Raw genomic sequence first — 20618 nt, 5'->3', positions numbered from 1 at the left:
TTTGCTTTCAACGAAGAAAAATGGTTCCTTAAAAGCCTTGGCGTAAACAAGAAAAGAAAGAAACAAGATACAAAATCTTCGTTATCCGAAAAAAAATTCGTTACATAGAATTTTCACTGTATCTGTCTAACGCAGTATGCCTTCGGAGTACATTTACATATGGCATTGTAAATATTTACATAATAAGCAGGCCCAATTTTATGATCCATTAAGTGGTAGCAAAATTGTTCAAAATTACGTAGAGTGAAAAATTTGAAATTTTTAAAAGGTTTTCGAAATTATCAACGGGGACATGAGGATAATGTGAAATGTTTCATATGATATATTGCGAATGATAAATTTTCTCTCGGGATATGTAACACACGCATAACTTGTGTATAACATGAAAAATATACGCATAATATATATAAAACGATTTCGTTAGAAAAAACGTAGTCAAAAAAAAAAAAAAAAATGAAACGTAAATATAAATGTTTACATGAGGGGGAAAAATGAAAAGTTTTTTTTCCCTTCCTTTTCATATATACATCTTAAATGACTGTCAAGTAAAAAAAAAAAAAAAATAAAAAAATAAAAACAAAAACAAAAACTTGCTTATTTAATTCCAAAACGTGTTGATTAGTTGAGCAAAAGATATGAAAATAAGACCGAAAACAATTTATCTTATGATGCAATACCTTATTATTTATCTTAATATCCTATAATACACACAGTTGAAGCGGAATAAATTGGCTCCGAAGTTTATCTTGAATGTGTGCATATTTTAACTTTGCCTTTACTCTCAATACATAACTTCTTGTGCTTGCAATCAATTACAATTTTATGATTGCGTAGACAAATTGATTGAAACTTATGTCGACGAGTGGAATATTGTATACGAGATGAAGTGATTGATTGCTTGTCGCTTTATGCGGATAATCCATATTAAATTATATTAAAATATTTTCGCAAACAATTTATTAAAAATTTCCAAAAATTTCACTTCAACAACTCAATTGTGAATAACTCAATCTTGTGAATTTATTTCTAATGTTTTGATTTGATTCAAATCTCATTTAGAAAGCTAAACATATTTTTGACATTTTTTTAATTTTAATTAATGCATAATAATAATAATAGTAATTCTCGTGACATCTATACATGTATATAAATTTCTTTAAGCCTTTCTCTATGAAATATAATTCACATAATGTATTTATATATATACATATTCAAAAATATATTCACTCTCCCATAGATCATAAAAAAACAATTTTAATTTAAAAGGATCTTGAAAAATTTGTCCTTTGTCCTTTGAGAAGTTTTTATTTGATAGTCTATGTGGAAGAAAGTAACTTTCGATTCGATTCAACTACATTTTGAAATTAATCGGCTCATAGATCGTATATATAGATTTTTTTCTGATCATACGCGGCACCTGAACAAAATATCCGCATAGATAGGTAGCTTCAAAGTTTGTTATGTTCATGTACTGATCACAAAAATATATAATAATGGCCATAATATTTCAAAATTGGGAAAAAATCGAAAAGAGCTTAAATATATCAAAATTTTCATCCAAGTAATGTGCGTCACAGTTATTTGACAAACTATTCTTGTTTTAATGAAAATTACTTAACTTGAGCGAGAGATTGAAAACTTAGTATGCTATCAAATATTCTTAACATATATTCGTTATTGATATCTTGAAATCATCTAATGCCAATAGTGGAGTTAAAACATGTGCGAACCATTAGTGTTGAAATCAAGTTATGTCCTTTTGTTTTATTATGGGGACATGTTAATTTCCTTTTTTTTTTTATTCGTTCATTCAGAAATTTTTTTAGCCTAGAAGTTGACTTTGCTATCTGCATTTGATTTAATTTAAGTGCATGGGCATGGACATCAATATGCTGTCATCTTTCCTAATGAAATAATTATATGACAGGTAAATCCTTAAGAACAATTTCTTTGGCGTCAAGTGAATGAGCTTTGAATGCATCGCTACGATTTATGACAATATTGACGATAGGGTGTCTTCATTTTTCCGTTCCATAACAGTCAAAAAGCAAAAGATTTTTTCCTATATTTTCCCATTACAGCTTGTACAACAATAGCGAGGGAAGATAACACCATTTTCTTTAAATCAATTGACCTCAATCAGTTCACTGCAAAAATTCGTCCAAAATATTTGTTTTTTTTTTTCATTATTATTGTTATTATTTTTATACTCATCACCGAAGAATGAGGAGTATATCCATTTTTTCCAAATGTTTGCAAGGCCCAGAGCGAAGAATCACATACCCCACAAAGTATACATATGTTCTTGATCAGCATCAAATTCTAAATCGATTTAATCATGTCCGCCTGCCCGTTTGGGAGTCTTTCGGCCTTTCGGGCGATAGAAGGCGTTGCGCTTGGTAAAGCGTAAATCAAATGATCAAAAAGAAACTCAACTAAAGCTTTCCAACGTGCATTTCGATAGTTTTCGATTAGGAATTTATCATCATATGCCAAAGCCCTATCCTCAAGTTAGGAAATGAAAATGAATAAGTTTAAAAAGCGATGAGAAATAAACAATTTTTTATATATAAATTTTTTTTATTGCTTCCACTCTTCCACAGCTTTTCAGTTAATCCATAAAAATATTTGCGTTTAAAATATATTAGTTAAAAATTATATGAAAATTAAAATACGAGGTTTGTTCAAAAAAACCGGTGAATTTTCATTTATCTCGAAAAATAATTTTCCATTTAATCAACATCCACTTTGTTCCCCTCAAATTAATTCCCCTTGGATATAATACATTTGCGCCAGCGAGGCATTTCTGATATGCTATTTTCAGTACGGTCTTGAGCTTTTTCAGTGATGCGGTCTTTTCCCCCTTTCATGGGTTTTTTCAGGCTTGGGAAAACGAAAAAAGTTGGATCAAGGGGAAAAAGGGGATCAAGTCCAATGAAAACGGTGGCTAAAGTATAATTAGAACATTAAGCAATACTGGAATAAACTCTCGTTTTCTTTATGAACATATCTCGAATCAACGATTGAAGCTTCTATATTTTTAGATATAAAAATGTTCCCGTTCGTAGATATAAAAAGCTTCACTCCAAACCCAATAAAATATATTTTGCATTTTTTTTTTTTTTTTTTTTTTTTCTTTAAACATGCAAATGAAGTCCTTACGCACATCTTATTATATTATGGGCCTTGTATGTAGACGTAACATAAACTAATGGTGCCATACATTACTAAAAAAAACTTTTATGTAATGCATAAGTATGAAAAAAACATAAAAATAGTTCAATGCTTGGGCGAGAGTGATTGGGTGGACGAGTGTGAAAAGGTCTTTGAAAATCTGCAGATACGAAAAGAATAGCATACACGTTTTTTATGCGGGTAAAATACATTTGTATGTATTTATGTATGCATGTATGCATGTATATATGCACACATAGCTAGCTATTCAACTTTGTTTGTTAAGTTTTATCTTACAATATAATCAAAGCTTGTTAATGAGGTTAAAGGAATCGTAAAGTTGACTGTAATGGAATTTCAAGGAAGAGTAGAAAAAAAAGAAAAAAAAAAAAATCATCAAACGATTTGATACTAACAACAAACCAGCCAACGGCTCTTAGACATGCAATATAGGGTAAAATTAATCGATTAAAGATGAAAATTTCTTCTTTTTTTCTTTTCATGTAATTGGGTCAGTATCTAATTTGCTTAAATTATTTATTACATAAATCATTGTTAAGGTAGGTCGTGCCCCCTAGACCTTGATTAAAGTTACTTTTGCAATGTAAAATTTTTGATATCATAATAATAAAAAAAAAATTTAGAAATTTTTTCGAAATTACAACAACAAACAAATATTATAATATAAAAGTGTAACTTATATTACAGCTACGTTACAGGCGCTCAATATCAGTTCGCTCAATAAATATTAACGATAGTTAATATTTTTTTTTATTTTTTTTTTATATAAAACAATGATATGAATAATTATATGTTATCGTTGTCTTGCGTATGCGAACAATGAATTATTTTTTATGTAAAAATTCATGTACAATATTTAATACAATAAAAAGGTGGAGTAATTGAAATGAGTGATGAATAATTTTAGAATTTGCACAAAAAAAATTCTCATAATAGAAGGGAGTAGTTGCGAGAGTTTTATACGACAATTAGTTGCTCTTGCATAGCATTAATGCTACGATTTGAAAAACATTCGCGTTAGTTTTGTAGAAATTGCTGACAGTTTATGTTAAACAATGTATATTAAAATGTATATCTGCAGCTGTTAATACATTTTGTTGTTGTTACATTTTTATTTATTTTGTTAATCATTTTTTTAAAAGACTAGGTTCGGGTTGGGTTAGGATGTGGCTTTTTTGCTCACCAGCTCCTTTTTACTTACCTGTCTGTCATTTAAAAAGTTAAGTCGAGATCCCATATTTCACTTATTATAGACTTTAAACAATTTTCCCAATCGGTAATACCCTAACGTTATTATTGCACTTTTTTGAACTTTCTCATGTCAAAATTTAATTGCAAAATACTGCATACAAAGGCTTATAATCTGTTTAGGATTCTAGCTACCTCTTGCACACTTTCTCATTATCGGGAATAATTGTTAATTTTTGATGTGCGTTTTTATTGCAATTTCGCCTTTTTGGGCATTTATTGCGTTTAGTGGTATTAGTGTCTCTACGATGTACTTTAAAGCCATTAAAGTAGCTTTTTTTTTTTTTAACATGACCAATCGCTTAGGTGATGTCGCCTATGACGGTCAGAAAGAAGTAACGAAAGCAGATAGCGAGTGGTACGTACGCCTTTACCGACTTAATTAAACTCAAATTTAAACGTTATTTTTACCCATCAAAAGCAATGGTTAATCAACAGACGAAATGCAAACTTTTTCATCCCTTTGAAAATAACAAAGATAATGTCATTAAGGTCATTACAAGTCACGCACAAATGATCAAACCAAACGCGAACTTTTGACAGGCGTCATTTGGCGTCAAGCATAAACGCTTTCCAAAACTAATTTGAAATCATTGACACATTTGTTATTTGTGGAAGCACTGCTGGCATTTTTGTGCTTGCCGCTTAACAACTAGCTAGAAACGCGTACACTAAATGCCAGTTTTCATACCAAGCTTGTTTGAATTTGAAATTTCTACAAATACAGAGAAACAAAAGCACATTGCTAAATATAAGAATCAATATCTCATGCTTATCAAGTATATAGTTATGCGTAGTTTTTAATAACTTTCAGAATAAAAAAAAAAAAAAAAATTGTAAATTTTTTAAAGCACATGCAAAATGCAAAGTCCCGCTTAGATAAATAACCAGAATCGAATTACATAGCATTAAAAATGGAATATTTAAATGAAAAAAGTAAAGATGTTACTTCTACGATACACATGTGTGTTTTCTTATTTATTATTTTTTATATTTCTTAAAACACTCTAAAATGAACGATAAAATTGATGCAAGAAAACCAGACGCAAGCATACATGATGTGAATCAATAAGTGTCACAGGCCGAGTACATCCATGTCCCTCCAGTGATCAAAAAAAACCAAATAATATTGCGACTGACTCGAAAATCAAAAATCTCTTCTCGATAACTATCGTTTCCGTAAGCGACTCCTTCGCATAACGTATTTTTAAGGAATATACTCAACATAGCTATTAAGGTATAATACCTACTTTCCTTTACCCTCTCTCTTGTTTAAAATTAATCAAACCAAAAGCTATAGATATATAAGCTAAGTTGATTTTAATGTATATATATATATATATATATATAATACATAAAGTTTCTGCAAGAAAACTCATTAGTCTTACCTGACCATTCAAGCTAACTTTTTGAAATGAATATTTATACGGTAGTTTGTTAGGAATGCCTGACTTTTTTAAAAATAAAATCTAACAAAAAAGGCGGCAGATTATGGCTTTTATATGTTTTAACATTCCATAGTTAAAAAGCATAGAAATCAAATACATTTGTATACATATTGTTTCCAGTAGGGATGCAAATGACACAGTTACCTCATGCTGATAATATATGTATAATACAAAAAAAAAAAAAAAACAAAAAAAAAAATTGTATAACATAACAAAGAAATTATATCTGTATGTATATGGCATAATAACAACAGCAATGAAAACAATGTTTTTTAAATGCTATTGTTTTTTAAACGCCCTGTATATTTATGCATACATACATGCAACATGTTTTATGCAGGATTACCACAAATAATAATAAAATTTGTATCTACACTCGCAAATACTAAATGTTAGTATACTAAACTTGCTAATTCGTATGTAATTTCTAGAAGGACGCTAACAAGCACACGAGATGCAAATTGTATGTATACTTTATTCATAATCATATATAAGTTTGATTATTCTTAGCTTTTTTTTCAAGCTAGAAAAAACTCTACTTTTGACATACTACATATAGGTTATTACAGAGTTGCATCTGCAGAGTTGCTTCCGCAATTCGCTTACTGTTGCGGGTAAAATTATTTTTTTGATATCTTGCAACCATTTAGGAAACTTTTATTCAAGTTTTGGTTAAAACTATTCGACGCCAACCGCCGTTAAGACTGTAATTAATAAATATCTAAATGGCTTCCAGTTATGTATAGTTATTTATGGCCTATGTATGTTCGTTTTGTTTGATTTTATGAATTTCAAATGAAATGTAATGAGTCTATGCATTTGCGCCGACACTTCAGTAATTGGGAATCGTAATATACCAAAGTTTTAATGTCAGGAGAAAATGTCAACTCCGCTAGAACTTCTCCGGAAAAATCGGAACAACAATTAAGCTTGATTTTCGCTATAATTTCCATTTTTCTAAGAACATAAACATAGAACCGATATATACCATCTGTATGCAAAGTTCTTATGATTTAGTAACATTAGCAAACATTAGACATCCGTCCGAAAATATGATATACATTTAGAATTTCAATTGGTTTTTTTTTTTTCTATATATCTAAAGGTTTATTGAAACAAAAAACACTGCGGCAAGAATGTTAGTGACATTGTGTAGGTTCTTTATGATATCGAAAAGTATACAATCGGTTGCAATACGATTTGTAAAGGCACATAGATTGGGCAGGCCATTATTTCTGATCCGTGCAAAATTGCTTCGTAATTGAGGAATCATTCTTTGAAGTCGACCAAAATATAATTTTTTAGACTTACTTCTACCCTTTTAAAAACATTGGAAGACTCTAAATTTCTTGATGTATTATGAGAGTGGATCAACAATACATACTACAAATTTAATCTTCTTGCGTTTTGTTACACATAAATTTGTATCAAGATCATTAATGATTCAATGATGCTAAGCTGTCATCAGCGAATTTTACGACAAATTACAAATACCGCCGCTGAGATGGCATAGATCGCAACAGACGACAATGACTGTTTCTTTTCTAACTCGATATTTTTCATAAACTGTAAGCTATATTTTCGGACACAGACAGCGAGATTTATATTAAATATTAACGTTGGGTATCCAAAATTCGTTTCAAGTTGCATATGAATTTTTGACTTGTTTTTCAATATGTTTTTAATTTTTGTTTTTCTCTTTCCTCACTGTTTCAGCAAAAATGTAGAGGCAGGACGCTTTTTTTCGCTTTTTTGTAACACTGACATACATTCGCTTACTAGGTGGGTATGATTTGTGCTATTCTTTTTTTCTAGTACATGCACAAATGCCACTATAGTTATTCTGGCACATCATAGTCGACGAAACAGGCACATACATACGTGTACTGGTAGGAGTAGTTTCTTATTTGCAAGCAGATTAAAAGCTTTCTTTGTTGGTATTATGCTACACATAAAGAAAACGTTAACTACGATTGTAGAGATATTTAAATCATTTTAATGACTCTAGAATTGTTTTGAATTAGACGTTTATTAGAGTAGAAAGGCAAAACGGTAAACGAGCGCTTCATATGTAATTCTTCACTACCGTCCTGCTTCTTTTTCTTTTTATTTTTTTTTTTTTTTTTACTTCCCACTAGAATTGTGAAGAGTAAAACGCATTTATATATTTAGGAAAGTTTTAGAAAGTTTTATTATTTACTAAAATTATCATCTGTTTATTAGAATAAAAATGTTTTCGTTGATTACTTCAAAGAAGTAATATGTACCAGGCACTTGGTACATAAAAAAACTTTAAAACAGGAAAGCGTACAAAGGGGAATTTTGTACTCTATAAAATGTTGGCCTGGCTAGTATTATCCATTTCTGTACCCAAGGAGTACTTATAAGAATTTTGATTATTATATTCCACTGTAATTTTTAAACAAACAGGAAAAATTCCAAAAGCATGATAATGATCACGTTATGTTATCCTTTGACCCATTTGCAAAGCTAACTTGCGTGCAAGGACCTTAAATGTTTTTGTCCTATTTAAAGTTTTTGGCGACCGAGAGGATGCTGTTTACTACAAACATATTTTTCTCACATTAGGTCGTGTTGAATCGCCCTTAGAGTTCACACGGAAAGTTGATGGCTATATTTGTTGTTGTACGAATATTGCACTCTAGTAGTATCCTTAAACGCTTTTCTCCTTTTCGATACCGATCTACATGCATAAGCTTAAACATAATAGACGGACATGCCGAAGTCACTTCCGAATTTGATGTTATGCTTAGGTTATGTATACCTTATGGGGATTTTGAATGTTTTAATAACATGAATATATCTTCATTCTTAACTAAAAAAAAACAAAAATGTGAAATTTCGAACATTGTTGAAGGACACCAACAAGACAAGTACAATCGCTTCATTCATATAAGAAGAAGGAAGCTTTTTGACTTTTCATATATTCGGTGTTCCAGTTTACTCCCTTCAGCCGAATGTAACTTACATCTTACTTCTTCACAAGAACTTACCAACTCGCAATGAGTTTTTATCAGAACTAAAAAGAATCCTTTTCATATTGCATTTATCATTCAATTATCTCTAAAGTTCAACTTCATGTCTTTTTGGTTAGGGCGAGCAAAGAAAACTTTTACAAAATATTATCAAGGATTTAATTCACATTTAATGCCAGCTTAATAATCGATCCTGTGACATCATTCGAATTGACAAAATGTCTGGTGTACGTTATAATTGAGTATTTAAACTGCAGTTGATACCAATGGCTTCTCCAATTGACTTCACTAGAAAGCACAAACGTTTTTATTGCGTTCATAAATATTAAATGATCGATTTTGATTATTCTTTGTTCACATATACACATACTCGTTTGTCAATAGGCATATATTTCCTTTTAATTCAAACTTCAATAAAAACACAAAACATGCAAACATAATTCAAACAAGTGGAACACAGGCTTAGCAAGTGCAGGTCCTGCTGTGTGGAATACTAATTGAAAAAAAAAAAAAAAACCTGCAATCATGGACTTTAAAGTCAATTCACTGAAACTATGGTTACCATTGCATGATGATTAACTTTGTCATTTTTTGTATGACAGAATCACAATTTTTTACATGATTGCAGCTGAAATCATGGAAAAACACGAAATCACACTGCAGTGTGAACGAAGAATTATAAGAGTTGATATTTATCAATGATGACAAAGTCCCCCGTTCGAACTGAAAGAGTCACAAGTATTCATCATCGGGTAAACCCTTAGTCAATGTAGGCAGATTTTTCAGTGCATCAACCTGTTTACCGGCAGATCAATTTTAGAATAGAAAACCGTAACATGGAGAGAGTTATACTTAATCTCAACCCACGCGATTTAAAGAAATAACTGGAAAGCTCGCCTACAGTAGCGGGCAGGTAAATCTCTAAGTAAAATCTAATCGAATATAAGTCTGAAACCTTCCAATCGGCAGATGGTATTAAGTGAAGTAATACTACAGCAAACGTGACTTTCATGTATTTGCGATACCCTAGGTTGACGAGAAAAAGAAAAAAACTTTTTTAACAAAAAGAATAGCAAAAAAAAAATTTTTTTTTTTAAGATACATTCACAAACATTAGTTTTATTGGTTTATGGATGAGATTTTTTTTTTTTTTTTTTGCACCTTTTAATCACATGTTCATTGCAATATTGGTAATAAACTTTAGTTAAACTGTTTTACGTGTGAAATGCAAAAAAAGTTGAGGAGAAGAGTACTACAACAATCCCTGTAACATTATTCATTATTTCATATCATAAGTGAATGCATTGCTGTTTTTATTGAATTCTTAATTAATTCGTTGAAAATCTCATCAATGTATCTACGTTGTAATAAAAAAAAAACATTTTAAAACGTTTTTTTTTTTTTTTTTTTTTTTTATTAATGCGTAATGAATTTGGTATATAAGTGTGTTTGCAATTAAAAATCTGTTATTTGTATACATACCACAAATTAAGTTTACTATTGGAATTAATTATTTTGCATCAGATGGTTTTTGCGGTCATTTTGGTTAAAACACCATTTCCATCTTGGATATTATTTATTATACCATCATAAGAGCTATTTTAGGTTTGCCAAATACTTGTAACGTATAGAGATATGCAGCCGGCATGATATAAAATCGTACATTCTTGAGCAACGCGAACGTGTATTTACATCAAATGTAAAACTCATTTGTGTATGAAAATATATTTTGATTTACTATCGAGTAATTGGTCAATCATTGAGCCGCTCTTTACATCCGGTCTCACAGAATTTGTGCTCTGCACGATGAATAAAACATATGCAGGAAACTATATTAAGAGCTTTTGCGTCATATCCTTCCACTTGATAAGATCTTTTTTTTTTTTTTTTTTTTTTTTTTAAGTACATTATGGCTAGTGTTGTCAATGGCTTTTAGCACTTTTCGTGGCAAAGTGATTATTTCAATTCTGCAAAACTTCTAGAAGTGAGAGGTGAAAACATTAACCAAACGATTATTACAGACTTTTATTGAAGTCACATTTTCACGCTATTAATAGGGCTAACCGGCGAATGAGATAAACGATAGCCCCGGTAAAGTTCCCGCTAAACGGCATAGGCCGCGAAATTTCCCAAAAACAAGCTTTCTGAACATATACGATATCATCAAAGAGGCGGTAACGGTATTCGTTCTGTTGATGAATTCTAGCTGGCGTTTTGAATCAATCAAGCATGATATTAAAGACATTCTCTGCGTTGGATGACAATTACCCTTTTCGTCTTTCTCATCATTTGACAGGCGTTAGTTACGATTTGCATCAAAGATGATTTCCATTTCAGCAACGCTTGGCAGATAAAAATTGAATCAAAGGAATTTTTCATCTATAACACGTACGTCGAGCTTCTTTGTTAATCTACCCTTAGACAAACGATTTAAATTTGTTTTCCATATTTAGTTTCTTAGCTAGGCTTAGGCGAAATCATACAAGTGTCGTTATCCGACATCAAGAATTGTCTTGTGACAAAAATCTCTTAATATGTTTCTGATATATTCTTCTCATGTAACCTTGACAAACGTTGATTTATGGACCGCTGGTCTGGATGGAAAGCTAATAGCGAGACAATTAAAAATTCTCCTAACCTAACCGTCTTACATTCGATTCTTATATCCAATTCGGGAAAAACAGTTTTAATAGGGCAACAAAAAAAAAAATTGTCAGAACACCATTCACAATAGTTGTTAATCCTTTCGCGAGGATTAAAGCTGTTTAATATAAAACTTCAAGATCAACTTTCTCTTCTCTTTCTTTGTGCTTATTTAAAATGACACTTGTTTAGAGAATGAAAGCCAAATATATGGCATTAGTTAAAAATTAATTTTAATTTATTAATATTATTTTTTTTTAATTATGTGTAGATAAATTTTGTAAATTTCAAATATTTATAATTACTAATGAATAATATGATTATTTAATTACTTATTGTCGTTACAGTTCAAGAGCCTTTGTCCTTTTCATCTATCAATTGAATGCTTTTTACTAATGAACTTTAATAGGATTAAAGTAAATTTCCTCAATGAAAATCCTGAGACTAATTGAATCAATTTACTTTCATCTTTGGACAGTCGGTATAATATGTTGTCCTTTTTTTTTTTTTGTTTTTTTTGTTTTTTTTTTGTTTTGCTTCTCTACATCATATGTAATTCTAATAATAAATCAACAACACTGTCGTAGGAATTGTTGTTGTTATTATTTCAATATAATAATGTGGGCGAGATTAATTTTGTGGTTTATTGTTCATTTATTGACACATTCGTTATCAATCAGTTATTTATGTGTTCATCTCTTATAAACAAATGCGTACGAAAGGAGAAAAATATAAAAAAAAAAAAAAAAAAACAAAGCCGCACACACATAGCTTCAGGCCCGAAGCACACAAATCATGCGAAAAAAGGCGGAAGATCAATATTTCATTTGTGCTATATATTTATTTACGTATACCGTAGTAGGTTTTAGCATATATTCCTCCGGTAAAATAAATGAAAGATAATTAAGATAACCGTATGGATGTGCGTTTTACACTATATTATGTGGTTGTATATAACGGTTTAGTAATAAAGTAGAAATACATAGTTTTTTCATCCATGACCGAAGGATGAGGAAGGAGTATGTTCATTTGATCAGTATGTTTGCAACGCCTGGAAGTAAGTTTTATATATTTATATATTTTAAACACACATATATATATATATATATATATATATATATTCTTGATCAGCGCCAAATTGTAAGTCGGTTAAAGCATGTCCATCTGTCCATCTGTGTGTCTTTCCATCTTTATAATGTGTATTCTAAACATTCTCACGGTGACAAAAAGGAAACTACCCACTTCAAATTTGGCAAAACCAATGGAAATTCTTGCACGCAGCTCGATATTGAAATTGGTCCAAATTGATCGACAAATACTCTTACCACTAGTACCACGTGAACTGAGAACACCATCGTTTTTCAAAATAAAAAAAAATGGTTTTTTGCCCATTACTCATAAACTAAAATAAATAAATTTACAAAAGTTTGAACTTACATGATATGGGCGATCTTATAGCACATTTTCAATAGCATTATAAGGCGCATGGGCAAGTTTCAGAAACCCCATAAAATTTTTAAATTTATGGACAATTTCAAATTTGGAATGCACATAAGTCTGTCCATCTGTTCTTTTGTCCATCCCTCTGTCTGCGCAACTGTATAGCATTTGCGCTAAACATTTGCCATAAGCGAAAATGAAGAAGTCGCTTACAAATTTACAAAAGAATTTAAACGCGAACTAAGTTTATGCTACATATGACATGCCTACAAAGCCCACAGAGTGTGAAAACTCAACTCTTTTCCTCACTTTAGTCGGTGATGCGTATAGAAGTGTCGATTACGACCGAATATACTTTTCTTACATGTTTTCATTAATATGCCGCATGAGTTTTAAAAAACAAATTATGCTCTCAAGTTTATTCTTGTCTGACATATTTTACGTTGGATAAACAAAAAAATCTTTTATATTTTGCGAAATGAGAAAGGATTTAATTGCAATCGATTAATATCATTATAAAATTTAGTTATAATAATTTGCAATAAAAGTAATGAGCAAAAAAAAAAAAAAAAAAACAAATTTTTATTGCTTTTGAAAAACAGAGGTATTCTCAGCTTACGTAATACTGTTGGCGTGTCCTTTCACTGATTTGCTCCATTTTCATTACCAATTTGCGTGCAAGAACTTCGTTTTTGCGAGCAGAAAAATGTTTAGCGTAGACAGTACATTAACGGACATGTTTATATCGATTCAGATATACATCTTTCCGTCGGTGACGCGTATAAAAACAAAGAAAAATCATTTCAAATGTTATTTTGTAGATGGATTGGGACAAAAAAAATAAAAAAATAAAAAAAAAATACGGGATCAGTCGCATTGATCCCTGATTAAGAGTTTTTCTTTTTAGAAAAACTTTCTAAACATGAATCGAATTGATATTCGACATGTAACATAGTGGATTTACGTATACATGCTTACTGATGCTTAGCTTAAAGGAGTGGACGAGTATGTATATAAACATTAGATTTGACCTTTGGAGAGGTTTTTCATATAACGTTTTAATTATTTAGCTAAGAATACTAAATAATATAAATAAAAATAAAAAAATGTATAATTATTGTAAAAGTTGTTATATGGACATGTATACCATAATATGAATCAACGGACTTCCTTTGCCGGCAGTCATCAAACCTATTAAGAATATTTTTATGCGACAGGCATGTTAAATTAAAATGGAAAAAAAAAAAAAAAATTATGTAATGATTACAGTAAGCAAGAATTTTAATATCATAAAATAATAAGTGAGAGAAAGAACACAACGTTAAATGGCGTTTCTCTCCCTAGACTAAGTTTTTTGATTATAAAAAATGTGCATAATAGTGCAGTGTATACATTCCATAAATGTGTTTATATATATGTATTTAATGTTAAGTATAAATTTGTATATATATATATATGTGTATATGTTACAACAGAAAGGTCTACAGCAACAACACAGGTAGAAGAATGAAAATAGTTGCAATAAATTAAGAGTTATGTTTAAACTATAGGTTGAACATTGAAAATTTACCCACATTGTCCAAGAACATGTACAAAGTTATTCGCTGGTGTCAGGAACAGAGAAACAGAAAGCAAAATAAAAGTGAACTACTAGTTAATTACAGACGGCTAGAAAATTTCGCATCCCATCTATGAAGACGTTGTTTATATGTTAACGTCCTGTCCGAAAATATGATGTACTTTTCCATTTAATTCATTCATTATTTTACCCGATTTTACTTTTTTTTGTCTTTTTAAAAGAAAGTAATATAAGAAGTTTTTTAGCTAGGAATTTCCATGTCCGAAAGAATGATATACATTTCGATTTTCCATAATGTAAAAAGAAATTGTCCGAAATAAGATACACCTTTCTCTTTAAATAATTTGCAATATTTTTAGGTGCAGTAGGAAAAAGGGGAAATAGTAGGAAATTCTATGTCCGAAAAATGATATACATTTCGATTCAACTAATTCGAATGATAATAATAGAAGAATTTCCTTTTAGGATTTTAAAATCCTTGTCATATGTTCTAAGAGCGTCATGCTGTTATATTTCATTCTCTCTGAAACAATTTTCGTTAGTGCTGTAGTACGCAGTCTGGAATTTCTCTTGAATTTTTTCAATTGCTTTGTTTTCTTTATTTTTATTCTGCTAAAAAGGAGACTTTTTCCTAAATTCTGCTTAACACCTATCTCCTGATGAAGTTGATAAAAAAAAATTAAAGCTTTTGTGTTAGTGTTGTGATCATTTTCAACCATAGAGAATCTCTGTCAAGGTTGCTGTTGCCGGTTTTAAATTATTTATTGCGGCTGCTTTCACTTTGCTCGATGCGAAACGTGCAAATGTCAGAATTTTTTATTACCATCATTTTATATACAACTAAACGTATATTATGTTATAAGATGCAACGTTAGATTTTCATTCCGTTATACTATATTTTAGCGCATAAAAATATTTGTTCCTTTTATATGAAATAATCGATGTTGAAGAAAATTTAAATTAAATTTAGTTGAATGCACATAACGTATATAATCAGAAATTCGTTATGTGTTTTAAAAATATTTTCTCTTTTCAATCATAATCGTATATTAGTGATTAGTGAACCATAATAATCGTGATTAGACGTGAATGAGTCAAATGTTTAAGTTTTTTTTTTTTTGTTTTTTTTTGTTTTGAAAGAAGCACTAAATTTACTATTAATTAATTCACATCACTTTTGTCAAAGACAAAAGACACTCTCCAGTGATTTGCATAAAAATAATTAAAAGTATTAAACAACTAACTGACTAACTGACTAACGTAAGCTTACGAATAACTTTTCTTAAAATAAAGCAAAAAGATCGAAGATAGAGAGAGAGAGTGGTAACCATTAATTAATGGTAATCACAACAATCTCTCTACAAAAACAACTAACGTTCACGGTTACATAAACATGAACTCACCGGGGAAATATTGTTATAACCAATAATTAGCTTTTAGTTAGTTAAAGCTTCAGCATTAATTATAAAATTCCTGTTTGTGACAGGCATTGAATATAATTATGAGTAAAAGGATAACATTTTGTTTAATATCAAGCTAAGATTTCTTATTAAATATTCTTTAGATGCTTTTCCTTCTTAGTTACATTAATACTGCTTGAGATTATATATAGTTTCTGGATTATGAATAAACTTTTACTTGTTCAAGTCAATCTCTACTCAATAATAATAACAATTATTTCATTTTATATCTTCTTCGTTATAAAATAAACATAAGTGTTTGCTAATTAGTAAAGAAAAATAAAACTTATTTTCTCTTACCTATCTATCACTATGCATTCAATGCATTTGAAAATGAATTTTCATAAGGTAACTTACTTGATTTTCTCCCATATTTCTTCGCCAAAATGCTTAAGTACCAACAGCTCCAAAGCATAATTAACGAAGCCGTACTATAAGGAGATGAAAAGAAATGAATTGAGTAGTTATGGTTACTATAATAATATAAAATAGCAAACAGTCTGAGTACACAAAGAAAGAGTAAGAAGGAGACGGTCACTTAAATTTGTTTACAATTTTGTTTGTTTTTTCCTTTTTTTTTTTTTTGATTTAAAGAATTCTTTTTGCGTGTTTCTTTTCAAAGCGTAAAGTAGTCGCGAAGTTTTCTTATTTCACATTTTACTTGTAGTAAATGCTTTAAATAATATTAAAGAGCGAGACAAAGGGGAATATTTTAAATTTTAACTTCTTTAGGGTTGGGAAACATATGGATGCTGTGCATAGCGAGCGAGCGATCGCCTTTTCAACTTTTGCCCATTTCAGGGTTTCAATAAGCAACGCGTAATAATACGTAGGTCAATATTTGGATATGGCAAATTTATTTCGAATCTTAAGCTTGCTAAAATAATAACAAAGAGATCCTTCGAAGGCCTACTAAGCCTATCTCTAAATGTTATAAAAAAATTAATAAAACTTGAATAAAGGAAAGGCGGAAGACGTTTGATATCTTGAGAAGAATACCTAACACCCATTTTAACACGTTTCAAGCATATATATAAAATATAAAATACTTTGGCTAATTTTATGCCTAATAGTTGGCTACTAAGAATCAATGAGTTTCCTATCGAACTATTAAAGAAACGCGTCCAAGACTTTTGAAGCTACACTTCTTATTACTATCTGTGATAAGATATAAATCCCATCCCATCTGTCTATCTGTCTACTGTGGGTACAAGTCTGCACTCTAAAGCTCGTTCGGGTAAACTTGATGACAGGACAAATGGCTTCGAGATATTACAAATAGAAACATAAACTCGGGCATCGATATTCTTTGATAGAGAAGTACAAATAACTATGTCCCAGCATACTAGAAAAATGCTCGGTAATTGAAACCGTGCCAGCTGTTCATAAAAATGTAAAGATGCGCGCCAATTATTGCTTTTTTTTTATAAAGACATATATGCTCAATATTGACTAAAACTTCTGCAAGGACTTCGATCGATATCTGTATCTGCTATCGTATGCAAGTTGTTGATAAAAATAAAAGTTTCTGTAAAAGGCTATTAAAAATTTCGAGGTCAAAATTCAAACAGCACTGACTGTTGTCAAAAAAACTAACACATACTTATTTCGTTTAATGCCTCTCTGCACTTTTTGTGGCAACTATGTGGCAATCCTGTCAACATAAAATTTATGTGTTTTGTTGTCGAAATGTTTTCGAGAGCTGTTGTTTATAATTAATGCATTTAACATTATTCCAGGATTACTACACAGACTGCGACCAATGAAGGTATGATGATAATTACATGTCTTGCGTAATCCAGTAAGAAATTTTGCCTCTTAGTCAAAAACCATCTATGGTTTCGTGTGTGAAGTTCTTTAATTCAAGTTCAAATTATTGTCGGTTAGCAATTTTGTTGAGAATATGTCTCATATCTCATCGATTATTATTTCATAAATCGAACATTGGATCAAAGCAGCACAAGCCAACTCCTCAACATTCGAGAATGTGCAATGTAACGATGGAAGGCATTGTTTCTTTAAAATGTACAGTTTTTCATAGCTCATAGGAAAAGCAAATAAACAAACCATACTAACTAACAATTACTGAATGATGCTCTGATCTCTGAAGTGATGTGACTCTCTCAAAAGTAATCATAATCAGAATGCTTCCCAGCCATAGGGGCGGTAAGAGAAACTTTGATGGCTTCTAAGGCAGACAATGAAATCCTTAACTATATAGCATATGAATATTAATTTTATTTTTGTAATTTGTTTTTAATCATTTTTATGTTGACTTTTTATTTATTTTTATTTTTTTTATTCTTACTCTTAAACTTTATTGCGATCTAAGCTGCTGGTGTTTACTTACCATTTTGATGCCGATAGAGAAGTTAGCTTAGTTAGCTTTGTAACAGTAATAGTTAAAGTTGAAATGTACGATATGAAAATTAGTAGCGATTTTTTAAAAGTTAACACAGACGCTTTTAGTGATGTTTTCAACTTTTATTGCACTGATTTGTTGCGCTGGCACTCGATTATCTAAATTAGACTTTATACATTTTACGATCATATCATATTCTGTTATTACTGCTTATATGAAATGAAATTATTTAAAAACAACCTTTGCCTTGTTGGCCTCTATTTTTAATTGTTGTGCAGTAGGTTGTGAAATGAAAAGCACAGTTTGCGTTGAAAAAACCCCTTTGAAAAAAACAAAAAAAAAAAAAAAAAACGCAAGCACATTATTTCTTTTTGATTTTTCTCTTTTAATTATTATGAATGAAATTATTTGTAATGTATACACCACACCGTACATAACAATTACTTTTCTTTTTTACATTCATATAAATTGAGTTAAAAACGGATATAAGTGCGCAAATGCTTTGCATACCCGCACTTTAGCGTGTTTACAATTTTGTTTAAAGGAAGAAAGAAAGAAAAAAAAAAAAAAAAAAAATTTCATTTAAATCGTTAAATCACTTTCATTATATGGCCGCCTCTGTATTAATTCGTTAACTTACCGGTTTGCCTGCTCTAATACTTTTTTAACGGTATCCAGTAAATTCTAAAATTACAATTTACGTATGTATGCGTGTACGTGTGAGAGAGATTCTACATAACTAAACAACTACTTGTCCAAGTTCCATGTCACTAATAATAAACAAATGTAAGTGCATATGTAACATATAATCGCACACATCCACGCATACTCATGTACACTCATGCACACTCATGCCTGATACTGCGAACGACTAATTACATGTTCAACATATACTCACGTAGGCTGCTACATTAGATATAGCGTACATGTACAAGTGTTTATACTTTGCGTGTGTGCAGTTATTGCAATATTTTTTTATCAACAAGTCTTATAGATGAGATTGTGTGCGTATGCGTACGTTAACGTTAATATTTCATGTTGGTTTTGCCGTAATTATTACAAGATTTGTTTTGCATTTTCTATTCCGCAAATTAAAGTTAATCTCGCAGAAGGACCTTTTTGAGTGCGTGCGTATCATCTCTTTGCTATCTTAACTTTAATTCAGAATATTATATAATTTACAAAAAAAAAAAAAAAAAAAAAAAAAAACCAAAACGATTCTCATTAATAATTAAAAAATAAATGAATGTTTATTAATAAATTGAATAAAACTAAAAAATAAGGAAGAAAATTATATTCAGTTGAGATTGAATTTTTTACACCTGCCAATATCGTCTTTAAAAAAAATAGATGGAAACTTCATAGTGAGCCAAAGCCTGCCGTTAAATACCCTACACATATATCATATAAAGACCCTTGAAAACCAAAGCGATCCGAACCATTTTCAATAGCGCTCATCCCAAAACCCTTTGACGTACTAAACTTTATCAAAAATATCTCCGCATTTGTAATCTGTACACAGAACACTGGCGAACAGACAGACAAACGAAGTGAGGCTATTTGAAACCCTTCTCGTTGCATCACAAATGGTGTAAATTATAAGAAGAAAAGTTAAGAACAGAAAGCGAAAAAATTAAATTTCCTTTCTCTATAAAGTTGGGTAAGCGGGGTCGATTATTTCAGCTTTTACGCAGATGACACGGTATCACCATAGAGGACACGTTAACTTTTCGTGGATAATTAGCAAAAACCTTGTTTTTTGTTTTGCCTTTCAGAAAAGAGATGAAATACTATCTGCCTAAATTATACTGTGGGCTTAGCCTTTTCATTTATTTCATTTATTTTCAACCCACTAACCCAGATGCAAGAATTTTCAATGCTTGTAGCAATTTTGCGATCGCGGAAATAAAACGAATATATTTGCAACCTCTGTAAGTGACGCATATAGCAAGTACAAAAATTATGTTCACTTTAGGGAGAATCTTTAACATCCATCCTCGTAATCGCGTAAAATATTATTGAACATGAGCGGATTGAAACACAGTTGTTGCCTTACCTTTGAGAAACATTTCAATCGTGACTTGGATCGACATCTCTCATAGCTTCGACGCTTCAATATTATTTTTATTTTTTGACGATGTATCGCGTAAAAAAAAACACCACCACCTATAGCTCCGATATAAAAAAAAAATTTTGCTTTTATAAACCGCAACCAATAATACAACAAACTAAAAACACATAACCACA

The 20618-nt window shown here is 30.4% G+C and overlaps 1 protein-coding gene across 1 annotated transcript in view; it reads right to left on the bottom strand.

Moving 5' to 3' along the window:
• Window positions 1–18620, bottom strand: part of LOC119635122 (guanylate cyclase soluble subunit beta-1) — a 116420-nt gene extending 97800 nt beyond the window's left edge. Inside the window, 2 exon segments of the mRNA XM_038029713.1 lie at window positions 16367–16440; window positions 18360–18620. Coding sequence (XP_037885641.1) covers window positions 16367–16440; window positions 18360–18362 — 77 coding nt within the window. The 5' untranslated portion in view covers window positions 18363–18620.
• Window positions 18621–20618: the final 1998 nt, after the last annotated feature.

This window comes from Glossina fuscipes, unplaced genomic scaffold, assembly GCF_014805625.2.
Source record: "Glossina fuscipes isolate IAEA_lab_2018 unplaced genomic scaffold, Yale_Gfus_2 3, whole genome shotgun sequence".
NCBI classification, from domain to species: Eukaryota; Metazoa; Arthropoda; class Insecta; order Diptera; family Glossinidae; genus Glossina; species Glossina fuscipes.
This window is presented reverse-complemented; position numbering and strand designations above follow the sequence as displayed.